This window comes from Schistocerca nitens, chromosome 5 (genome assembly GCF_023898315.1).
Source record: "Schistocerca nitens isolate TAMUIC-IGC-003100 chromosome 5, iqSchNite1.1, whole genome shotgun sequence".
NCBI lineage: Eukaryota > Metazoa > Arthropoda > Insecta > Orthoptera > Acrididae > Schistocerca > Schistocerca nitens.
The window spans coordinates 222159379-222172515 of record NC_064618.1 but is presented as its reverse complement, the minus strand read 5'-3'; the positions used below and the strand labels follow the sequence as shown (position 1 = coordinate 222172515).

At 41.9% G+C, this 13137-nt stretch overlaps 1 protein-coding gene across 1 annotated transcript in view; it reads left to right on the top strand.

Moving 5' to 3' along the window:
- Positions 1-13137, top strand: part of LOC126260351 (lipase 3-like) — a 166937-nt gene that overhangs the window by 141996 nt on the left and 11804 nt on the right. Inside the window, exon 6 of the mRNA XM_049957677.1 lies at positions 5374-5458. Coding sequence (XP_049813634.1) covers positions 5374-5458 — 85 coding nt within the window. The remainder of the gene's footprint in view (positions 1-5373; positions 5459-13137) is intronic.

Genomic DNA, 13137 nt, shown 5'->3' with positions numbered 1-13137 from the left:
CAAAATTGTACTGAAATGCAGGAGGATTTGCAGCGAATTGACGCATGGTGAAGGGAATGGCAATTGAATCTCAATGTAGACAAGTGTAATGTGCTGCGAATACATAGAAAGATAGTGTGGTGTCACCGCCAGACACCACACTTGCTAGGTGGTAGCCTTTAAATCGGCCGCGGTCCGGTAGTATACGTCGGACCCGCGTGTCGCCACTATCAGTGATTGCAGACCGAGCGTCGCCACACGGCAGGTCTAGAGAGACTTCCTAGCACTCTCCCCAGTAGTACAGCCGACTTTGCTAGCGATGGTTCACTGACAAATTACGCTCTCATTTGCCGAGACGATAGTTAGCATAGCTTTCAGCGACGTCATTTGCTACGTCCTAGCAAGGCGCCATTATCAGTTGCTATTTATCTTGTGATGCATGTACCGTCAGACCGATGTTCACCAATTATGGATTAAAGTTAAGTATTCCAGCAGCAATGTACCTTTTTTGCTAGTCTCAATTCCTTGTCATTTTCCAGACCTCACGCCATCCTGCGTGAGCTTAAACGCGTGCCCTTCGGCCTCCCGTCCTCGTGGATTGGCTGTCTTGCCAGTCCACAAAAGATAGATCCCTTATCATTTAGCTACAAAATAGCAGGTCAGCAATTGGAAGCAGTTAATTCCATAAATTATCTGGGAGTACGCATTAGGAGTGATTTAAAATGGAATGATCATATAAAGTTGATCGTCGGTAAAGCAGATGCCAGACTGAGATTCATTGGAAGAATCTTAAGGAAATGCAATCCGAAAACAAAGGAAGTAGGTTACAGTACACTTGTTCGCCCACTGCTTGAATATTACACACCAGTGTGGGATCCGTACCAGATGGGGTTGATAGAAGAAATAGAGAAGATCCAACGGAGAGCAGCGCGCTTCGTTACAGGATCATTTAGTAATCGCGAAAGCGTTACGGGGATGATAGATAAACCCCAGTGGAAGACTCTGCAGGAGAGACGGGCTTTTGTTGAAATTTCGGGAACATACCTTCACCGAAGAGTCAAGCAGTATATTGCTCCCTCCTACGTATATCTCGCGAAGAGAGCATGAGGATAAAATCAGAGAGATTAGAGCCCACACAGAGGCATACCGACAATCCTTCTTTCCACGAACAATACGAGACTGGAATAGAAGGGAGAACCGATAGAGGTGCTCAGGGTACCCTCCGCCACACACCGTAAGGTGGCTTGCGGAGTATGGATGTAGATGTTGATGTAAATGTATTTAAACGCCAGTTTTCGCTAATAGGCACGATATTGTTTCGCTGCTTCTGAAGATGTTATTTGGCACATCTTCGTTTACCACTAAGTTACGCTCACAAGCAGTAACTCACTATGGACGTGAACTACACTGACAAAATTTCTGGGGGTGTTCTGGCATATATCCTGAGTAGAGTTACGCCCTACCAAAACAAATTCATTAGTACAGGTAGCATCGCAAGGGAAAGAAACATAAACGCATGTGTGAGAGCGAAACTGGGTGCCAACGACTTCTCGTTGTTTGTTTTGTACATAATTAGAACTGCACATCGTTCAGTGTTAGTCCGTTGCGTATTTTATATCCTTACGAAATGTAAATTGCACTTATATGTAATAGAGCTTTGTTGATCGCGTAAATTCTTCGCTTTTATGCAACCAAAGTAATTACTTTTGATGCAAGTACAGTTTACATGCACAAACATAAAAGAATCAGTATAGTTATTGTTGATATTTAGTAACCAACCGAATGTTCTTCGCCATAATCGAAGCAAAGAGTTCCTTGTTATTATTGTTAAGTGAACAATTCGTGTTTCATATAAGCGCGACGAAGTACTGAAACGATGTTTGATGTGCACGTTTCAGTAGTGCATGCGAGGCCATGTTCAAAAATATAATCCTAAAAACGAATTGTTCTTACTATCTGTTCTGAGCTTACATTTACATACGTATTTTGCTAGCCATTTCACGCCAACATTAACATGACTGTCCTGTTCCATTCGCGTGTATAGAGAGCGGCAACAGACTGCCGACACTCCTCGTCGTGCGCCTGTATTCCATACGTTATCGTCGTGGCTCATAAGCGAGGAATACGATGGAGCCAATGCAGGTGTTTCTTCTCTAAATTTGCTCTAGAGAGTTTGTAAACCGTCAGTTTTCTTGTATAATTTCCAATTTAAATTAGTTGAGCAATTCTCCACTACACCTCCATCTAAGATCTACTGTCCTGCTGTGACTCTAGCAAAGCGTCTCTGAATTCGTTCGATTGATGCTATCATATCTTCGTGATAAGGATTCCAAACGCAGGATAGCTAATCAACAATTTGTCACATCAGCAATTTGTGCGATAATACGCCATGTTTGAAAATTGAATCGTTTTCAAAAACTTTTCGAAGAAATTTATGTTTCCCATTAGCCTTAGCCTTACCTACAAATTTGTTTTACCAGTTCATCACGTATCGCGTCTTTTGCCAATACTACCGGCAGATGGTTATATGACATGATAATCTGTAGGAGCTTAGCACTAACGTTATAATCGGATTACATCTGGATATTTCTCTTTGTTGCAGACATTATCTTGCATTTTTACGCATTTGGAAAGTGTTGCTATACAGAGCAACAAATACGCGTTCCCGGTTATCCAGAGACGATGTTTTCGGTTCCAGTCTCACGTGCGTAGCTGTCTAAACTTCCAGCTGCAAGTATTCAAAGCAACTCGAAACATAGTTCCTCTATTTTCAACGCTACACGTCCTACTAACTATCTCAGACGACTGCGAACCAATAACTACTCGTTGTACTATTTAGAAACATTCAGCGTTCCTTGAATCGTATGATTGCAGAATTCCCTCTCTTTCGTGGAGATTTAGCAGATATATCAACTGACATCATATGTAGACAAATCGAGAAAACAATAGAAAGATCTAAGACACAATTTGATTTTCTGTATCCCATACATCTTGGTTATCCCCCTTTAGGAGAGCATGTGAACTTGAACCAATTACAGCTTGATTTCTTTTTCTTCTTTTTCTTTCTTCCCAAAACCTCTTCATTAATTCACCGCGTCCTTTCGTCTTCTATTTCTTTCGCTGAGCCTTTTTATACTTCCTCGTTTTTTGTTTTGCTTCTCAACTGTTTTCTGTCCTCAGTTCCTTCTTCCGAAATTTTCAGTTCAAAATTCAAATGGCTCTGAGCACTATGGGACTTAACTTCTGAGGTCATCAGTCCCCTAGAACTTAGAACTACTTAAACCTAACTAACCTAAGGACAACACACATATCCATGCCCGAGGCAGGAGTCGAACCTGCGACCGTAGCGGTCGCGCGGTTCCAAACTGTAGCGCCTAGAACCGCTTGGCCACCCCGGCCGGCAATTTTCAGTTGTTGCAGGTCTTGTTGTGTTTCTTTATCCAAGTGATCTTTAATTTCCTTGCATTAACGTTGTTCAAAAGCTTGTTAGCAAGTCCGTTTTCATCCATCCTACTTAGGTCTCCGTACAACTGTAGGCGACTTTTCCTAAATTCTTATGTGATGTTGTATACGTGTCCACAGAATTCTTAAGTTAAATCTCGGAGGACAGCACCGTAGATTTTTCTAAGAATTTTGCATTTTTGTTTCTCTGTGTCATGGATTTTTGTCATCACTCTACTTACTGTGGTTTCTCCTGCATGCGACGTCTGTTGTAAAAGAGCTGTGCTGCAGTCTCGTACTTTAGTATTATAAGATGTTGGTTTTTGTTGTAGCGAATCCTATCAGTTTCTACGCCTTTGGCAGTTTGAATACTATTTTTTTCTTGGGGATGTTATTCAGTCGCGTGGGTTAGATCGTTTCTCCTAAGTACCTGAAGTGAGTGACCTGTCACGTTTTTCCAGAGTGTGTTTTCAGTCGGAGATTTCCGGCTGATTTGGTGGTAGGAAATTTGGAGTACGGTTTTACAGGAGATTTGCAGAAGATTCTTATGTAGTTTATCTACTGCTAGTTTGATTTCATCTTTGTTCTTCATTAATATAGCCAGGTATATGCAGAGGTCAAGCATTTCACCGTGACTTTCCCCTTTCGCTTTTCCTATCTGAATACATTTGACATGTTTTCTCTGTTCTGAAATTTTTCCAGTACCATGTTGAACAAGGCGATAAGCCGTCTCCCTATCAGACTCACGTGTGAATTTCGAATGAGTCTGATATTTCTCCAATGAATTTCACTGTTTTGGTACTTCCAGATAAGGTTTCCTTGATGTTGACTTTGGTCTTTCTTTGGAACTTCTAATTTTTCCAGGCTATTGAACAGCTTTTATCTCTCAGCAGTATCGTAAGCATTTTTGAAATCCACAAACGTGACTAAATTGTTCCGGCATCGTCTGACGTGTAGTATTGTTTCAATGTGCCACATTTGTTCAATACAAGATCTCCCTTTTCTGAACTCCATCTGACACTCACCAGTCTGAGGGTCCACTTGCGGCTCAAGTCGGTTCTTCAAAGCTTTATCAATAATTATATAAATTACCGGAAAAAGGGAGATTCCTCTGGAATTTTTTCGGATGTTCTGTCTCCTTTCTTATATAAATACCACATCGCTTCTGTAGGTAGTGATGTTTCTACAACACAGGCTAAATTATTACAATTAAGGTGGCCATACGTCCTAGAAATCCGGATTTCTGCCTGACTTTTAAATGGTTTAAATAATATCTCGTCCGGCTGGGTAAACGTCCTAGTATTTTAAAAAGCAATCCCTTTACATAGATCTCAAGGAAACACAATTTAAAGGCCCGCCAGATCTGTTCAAACTACGATTAATAATTATCGATTACGAAAAGTGAGTACCTTTATTTCAAAGCTTTATGTCAAAAGAGCACTGATCCGACTTGCTTAAAACAGTCCAAGTTTACTTCTCCCGTCCTGCTCACAATGCTAACGTAGAAAGAGTCTTCTTACTAACTGGAGTGAAGACAGAAATAAGTTACATTTGGTTTCAGTTTGGGCTATTCTTGACATCCAATATAATATCGCAATTGTGAGTTGTTATGAATGCTGTACGTTCCATATATTAATATCTTGATTCTGTACAGTCATCACAAAAGTGCAGTTGTCTCTGACACAACAAAACATAAATTTTAATGTATTGTAAAGCATTTCACATTGAAGCTATTCCAGATATATTTGTGTTACTTATTTCATGGACAGTGCGCTATATTTAATTGCTAAAAAGCGTTTGTCCCTGTTTTGTAGAAGAGAATTGTGGCAAATTGCAGTTCATGTACAACGTGTAAGACTGAAATGTATTCAAAAGCAAACTAAATGGGTTACATGGTTGAGTAGTTAAGAAGTTCATATGATGCTTTACCTAACAATTTCTCTGTTCCTATAGGATCGACTGCCGTCCATACTGACGCACATCTTGTCGGGCACGTCGACACGTACTGTCATCCACTTCGTGCAGAATCACAAGGCCGGTGAGTTATGTACTTGCTAAGCAGAGTTCATAAAATAGCTGTCACACTCAAGTCACACCCCTCACCAAGCGCCCCCCCTCCCCCCCCCAAAAAAAAAGAAACAAAAAGAAATGCGCCAACACAATCACGAAGTGATTTCGTGTTGTTACCGATCATCTTCAGCACATAAAATGTTGCACCACTTATTCAAGATACATGTTATCAAACAGAAACAGTTGCTTACTGACTTTGTCGGTGGATTCACACTTTACACCGGCATTTATATAAAAAATTTTCAAACCACTTGGAAGTGCATAGGGGAGCGTACTTCTCAATGTAGCGTGTATCAGAGTTCCATCCAGTACCATTCGCGTATGGCTCTCAGGAAGACTGAGTGCTTGAACATCTTTGTGCATGCGGTAGCCAACGTTACCTATACAAGCGAAAAATAGGAGGCTGTAGTATGTTTATAGATTCCTCACTTAATCTGATTTCTGGAACTTTAAAGGTACCTCTTGCTGCGTACTTGGTGTTCATTTCCAAGTGTCTGCCAGTTTAGATTTTTGAGCATCCGTGACACTTTCCACGATTCAAACATGTGAGCATTCGCGCTGCCTTTCTTTGTACACGTTCCACATACTGTGTTAGAGCTAGTTGGTATGGCTCGCACATAGTTTAGCAATGCTCGAGGGGCCGTGCGGTCTAGGGCGCCTTGCCACGGTTCGCGCGGCTTCCACAGTCGGAGGTTCGAGTCCTCCCTCGGGCATGAGTATGTGTGTCTTGTCCTTAGAGTAAGTTAGTTTAAGTTAGATTAAGTAGTGTGTAAGCCTAGGGACCGATGACCTCAGCAGTTTGGTCCCGTAGGAACTTGTCACAAATTTCCAATACTCTAGGGTGGCTCGTAATAGAGTTTTGTAAGTAATCTCCTTTGGATACATTTTCCCAATATGTCAAAGAACCGAAGTTTGCCATCCGATTTACTATGATGGAATCTGTTGGATGGTTTCATTTCATATTCCTACAAATTGTTACACCCAAGTGGTAGTATGAGTCCACTGGTTCCAATTGCGATACGTTGAGATTTTGATTATAGGATACTACGATTTTGCTTTCTGTTAACTGCACATTTTTTTAAATTTCTGATCGTTTAAAGATATCTGTCAATATTTGCACTATTTGGAAATCTCATCAAAATTTAACTTTGTCCTCGTGCAGCTATTTTCACACACTGCCTTATTGTAAATAGCTATGTGATCTGCAGAAAGCATGAGATTACTACTGATAATGTCCGTCGAGTTATTAATATACAGGGTGTCCCAGCTATCTTGTCCACCCAAGATATCTCTGGAACAATAACAGCTATTGGAAAACGACTTTCACCGGTATCAATGTAGGGCTGGGGCCCATGAATGTACATATTTGGAAACATTCTAAAACTAAAGCATATGTGTTTTTTAACACAAACTTATGTTTTTTTAAATGGACCTCCTATATTTTTTCTTCAGCAATCCATAGCATGACAAAGCACATACACAATGGCGTTGATTGCATCGCAATATTCCCATTACATCCCGAGATATTGAGCCGCGAAGTTGACGCTTGAAACACCCGACATGCGCTGCTAGCGCACGTCCTGAGGCTCAGGCGTGAACCCCATGCTGCCCGTAATCGCGATGTGATTGACATGTGTAATCACACCTCCATACTTATCAAGAGGTCCGAAACGAATAATACGGTCTGCTGCCATCAACTCTCATAAGCACATAATGGTTTCCCTCTTGCACGTTTTACGTATCTACGTACACAGTATGAACCAGTACCGATCGGTGTACACCCGTCAGGTTGTCTTATTTATCCTGCACACCCAAAATAAAGTTTATCTAATGCGTTATATGACCCATTGTGCCTGTCGCGCAGGGCCTGGCTCTACCTACTCAAGTGTCCAACGTAGTTCCCACTACTGCCACAGTTACCACTTCGCCTTGTTTATGATTTGCGACCCATGCAAACTCCTGTACTCCACCATCCTCCGAGCATCCCATTTGTTGTTGCTTTGGCATGCAGTACACTGCTTGCCAGTGTAGTCATGCATCAGAGTAATCTAGTGACGGCACGGAGGTAGTACACATTGTAAATAAACGTTGTGTTGTGGAACTTATACTGTACAGTATAATGTACACACATGAAGATATGGTAGGAATGCTGCTGATCTAGGGAGAATGTACGTTGACGGGAAATACGTTATGAGATTGCTTGTTTGTTAATAGAACTGTTAGCGAACATTATGATTATTAAGTTAATATGTCTGTTTTTTACCCTACTCTACATACCTGTACTGTACCCTGTTGTAGGTGGTCGAAATTCTGTTCAGGCAGAACGACTGTACAGAAAACGATTCCCTGACAAGCCATCGCATTCGCGCCGGATGTTTGGTCGTCTCACATCTCGTCTACGTGAAACGGGAAGCTTAAATCCAAGACCTCGACATCGTCCTAGAACACGCACAGATGAACGTGCTGAAGTTGCTGTGCTCGCTACCATAGCCGTGAACCCTCAAATCAGCACACGTCAAATTGAACGTGAAGTTGGTGTGTCGAAATCAAGTGCACAGCGTATTCTTAAACGTCATAAATTTCATCCTTACCATGTTCATTTACACCAGCAATGGAAATGACTTCCGCAATAGGGTAACATTTTGTCGGTGGGCTCAGCAAAAACTTCTGACTAATCCAAATTTTTTTGCAGATGTTCTTTTTGCCGACGAGGCATCATTCTCCAACAAAAGAATTGTCAATATGAGGAATATGCATTATTGGTCCGCAGACAATCCAAAATGGCTCCGTAAAGAAGAGCATCAACGTCCGTGGAAAGTTAATGTTTGGTGTGGGATTATTGGAGATACCATTATCGGACCTTTCTTTATAAATGGCATCCAAAATGGCAGACAATACTCCAGATTTATACGACACAATCTTCCTGTTCTCTTGGACACCGTACCTCTGAACCGGAGAATGGTCATGTGGTATCAGCATGACGGATGCGCTGCACATAACGCCTTACGAGCACGACGACTTCTGAACCGTAAGTTCCCTCGTAGGTGGATTGGACGAGGTGGCCCAGTTAGGTGGCCTGCCTGATCTCTGGACCTTACACCGCTGGATTATTTTCTTTGGGGAGCAGTGAGGGGTGCTGTTTACCACCATGAACCAACAACACCGGAGGACATGAAGCAACGCATTATTGATGTTTGTACAGCTATCAAAGAGGAAACAGTAGCACGAAGTAGGACATCCTTCATCCGCAGAGTGACCCTATGTATGCAAGCCAATGGGCATCACTCTGAGCAGGAGATGTGAACGCTATGCTTAGTATGTAGTGCTGGTATCACAGTGGAAGATTCTACAAAGGGCCATTTTACCCAGTGATGTTAAGAAACATTTGTTTGCAACAATTTGTCATTTAACGCATTAGATAAACATAACATTGATAATTATGTGATAATAAAAGTAATTGGTTAAACATGTTTACATTCATCTTCTATGTCCTACCTGAACTTCCCAAATAAAAACATTTTTACCCAAACAACGGTAAAACTTTTAGTCCACTTGCTCGTTTCACTAAAACCATCACAATGAATTTTACTGTTACGAGTGAATGGTTAACTGTCACTTGCGCTAGATCTACAGTAAAGTAAAGTTTTAACGTTGAACGGCATTACCTTTTTAGTAACGGATTAACGATAAGTGAAGTTAACTTTGTGACTAACGTTGCGGTAGACAGATATGTTACAGAACCGCATCACCCCTAGCCTATGGTATAAATACCTGCTGGAATGTACAACGTTAATGCAGGATGGCAGCAGACCGTATTATTCGTTTCGGACCTCTTGATAAGTATGGAAGTGTGATTACGCATGTCAATCACATCGCGATTACGGGCAGCATGGGGTTCACGCCTGAGCCTCAGGACGTGAGCTAGTAGCGAATGTCGGGTGTTTCAAGCGTCAACTTCGCGTCTTAATATCTCGGGATGTAATGGGAATATTGCGATGCAATCAACGCCATTGTGTATGTACTTTGTCATGCTGTGGATTGCTGAAGAAAAAATATAGGAGGTCCATTTAAAAAAAAACATAAGTTTGTGTTAAAAAACACATATGCTTTAGTTTTAGAATGTTTCCAAATATGTACATTCATGGGCCCCAGCCCTACATTGATACCGGTGAAAGTCGTTTTCCAATAGCTGCTATTGTTCCAGAGATATTTTGGGTGGACAAAATAGCTGGGACACCCTGTATAACACAAACATCAAGGGTCCCGTAACACTTCGCTGGGACAGGCCTGAAGTTACTCTTACATCTGTCAGCTTCCCATTCAATTACAACATTCTGCATCCTCTTCACCAAGAAATGTCCGCCCCCGGTAGCTGAGTGGTCAGCTTGACAGAATGTCAAACCTGAGAGCCCGGGTTCGATTCCCGCGTGGATCGGAAATTTTCTCCGCTCAGGGACTGGGTGTTGTGCTGTCCTAATCATCATCATTTCATCCCCATCGACGCGCAAGTTGCCGAAGTGGCGTCAAATCGAAAGACTTGCACCCGGCGAACGGTCTACCTAACGGGAGACCCTAGTCACACGACATTTTACTTAACGAGAAATCTTCAGTTCGTAAAGGGAAGCAGAAGTATGAACTGTAAAGAATAATTTGTTTTTTCTTGGAAAGCCATGAAAGAGGAGAAAATTTTTATATCTAGAGAGAAATCACGAAGGGAACTGAATTTTGGGCTCACTACTATTCACATACACTGATGATCCACTACATTATGACCATTGCCTACCACGACGTCGGATGCCGTAACAGAAGGATGTAAGTGGAGCAGACGCATACAGGGGATTACCATAGCGAATATATGGGCTGCAAATGGGGAAATTCCTCGAGATAAGCGACATTAACAAAGGCCAGATTATTATTATGCACAGCCTGTGAATGAGTATCTTGAAAACAGAGAAGCTGGTCGAATGTTCACGTGCTACTGTCGTGAGCATCTTCGTAAAGAGGTAGGGCAGTGAAACTATCACTAGGTGCTAAATGGTTGGACGTCCACGATTCTTCACGGAACGTGGGGTTCGGAGGCTTGTCTGCTCTGTAAAGTAGGGTAGATGGTGATCTGTGGCATCTCTCCCGAAAGAGCACAATGCTGGTGCACGCACAAGTGTTTCGTAGGACACCGTTCATTGTACATTGTTGAACATGGAGCTCCACAGCAGATCACCACTGTGTTGACCCAACGACATCGTCAATTACGATTGCTGTGGGCACGGGACCATCGAGATGCGCCGTCGATCAATGGAAACGTATTGGCTCTTCGGGTGAATCACATTTTTGCTACACTGCATGTATGGTCGTCTGCACAAACGCCGTCATATAGGTGAACGGCGGCTCGAAACGTGCAGCGCGCCAGTGACGTAGGCTAGTGGAAGCAGTATTACGCTGTAGTAGACATTCTCTTGCACTTCCGTGGGATCTGTGATTATAGTCGAAGACACGCTGACAGCTGCAAATCACCTGCATCCATTTATGCCTAATGTCTTCCCCGACGGTTATGCCAACTTTCAGCAGTATAACTGCCCGTGTCTCGGAGCCAGAACCGTGCTGTAGTGGTTTGAGCAGCATTACAGTGAACTCTCGTTGATGTCTCGGCGACGAAATTCGCCTGATGTAAATCGTATGGAACCCACCTGGGTCGCTATCGGGTGCCATCACTGCGTACCCAAATCAGCAGCCCATTACTTACGCGAATTACATGATCTATGCTTAGACATTTAATGGCACATACATCCACAAACCTAGCAACAAACACTCAGATCCCTGATACGCAAAACCAGTGATGTATTTCGTTCCAAAGACGGACAAACAAGCTTTCAAGTAGGTGGTCATAATGTTTTGGCTCATCAGTGTATATGTCTGGGCGACCTTCCACTTAACATCCGTCACACGGAACTGGTACTTTTTGCAGATGATACTAGTGTTACAATAAATCCCTTTGGAGAAAAAGCAACAGAGCAGATAGTTAACTACGTTTTTAAAGAATTATTAAGCAGATCCCTGAAAAACGACTATCCCTTAATTTTGAGAACACACACTAGATTCAGTTCCGGACAACCCAAATAGAGTTATGCCAACAGTTGATGTAGCATATGAGCAGGAATCAATAAACCGGGTACAACGCTCCTACCGTTTGTGTGTACACATTGATGAAAGCTTGAAATGAAAGACGAATATTTTTGAGCTGCTGAAACAATTAGATCAGCTACTTTTATCTTCGTGTAGTTACTAGTCTTGGAAACAAACGAATCTACCCTCCTCATATTTTTCACTTACGGAATAATTTTGTTGGGTACCTTATCACTTACGAGGAAAGTATTGTTTGCACAAAAGTGAGCAGTAAGAGTAATATGTGGTGCTCATCCACTGTCTTCATGCAGGTATCTCTTCAAGGAATTAGGCGTTTTAATTGCACCATCACAGCACCAACATTCGGTAATGAAATTCATCATAAATAATCTATCACAATTTGAGAAGAATAGTGAGGTCCATGCCTAGAATATATTACTACCTTTGTCCAATGCCATAAAATATATGAGAGATAGCGAAGCAAGTTTTAAATCTAACCTAAAATCATTTCTTCTCGACAGTCCTTCTATTTCATGGACGAATTTTCATTTACAGACTGGTACTAGGTATGAAACATCCTAGTTTTGAAGTGCAGTCGCGTGGCTAGGACTAAAAAAATATGTTCATTAATGTTAAAACTAATCACGTACGCCGGCCGATGTGGCCGAGCAGTTTTAGGCGCTACAGCCTGGAACCGCAAGAGCGCTACGGTCGCAGGTTCGAATCCTGCATCGGGCATGGATGCGTGTGATGTCCTTAGGTTAGTTAGGTTTAAGTAGTTCTAAGTTCTAGGGGACTGATGACCTCAGCAGTTAAGTCCCATAATGCTCAGAGCCATTTGAACCATTTTTGAACTACGTGTTTTCGTTTTTGATGTGTGAAATTTTACATTTCTGAACATTTACAGTAAATTCGCAATCCTTACATCACTTTGAAATCTTATCAAGCTCAAACTGAATATTTGTGCGGCATTTTTCAGACGGTACTTCGTTTGAGATAACCGCATCATTTGTGAAAAGACATCACGAATTTGACCTCGTGTTACTCTTGTGATTTGTGTGTGGCACTTATCAATTATTTCCATAAAAGAAACACTCGAGTAATCTATGGAATATGTAACTAACTACAATATTCAATATTCTCTGTACTACAACTTAAAGTAGAAGCTACAAAACAGTAAAAGAACCTGATTCTCAGTCCTATTATCAGTCTGAGTGGGCTTGTAGATTGTGGTGGCAACTTTTTATTGCTGTGTTTCAGCATACGTTTTCCAGGTGCGCTCTTTTGTTGATTAATAGGCTTTCCGACATTTACCACTGGGTGTCATCGTCGATCTCTGTTAGAACCAGTTCGCACACTAACCTATCTCCACAGAGTTAGTTGTAGGCATCGAAGCCAAGTCCTAATTGCGCTGTTCCCTAGGAGGATGGTGCCCAACTGTATCAATTCTGACCGTCTAAATTGACGGAATTTACTACTTCCCCTGGAAATTGTACTGCGTGTCACTCCTCATAGAATCGTTTATTT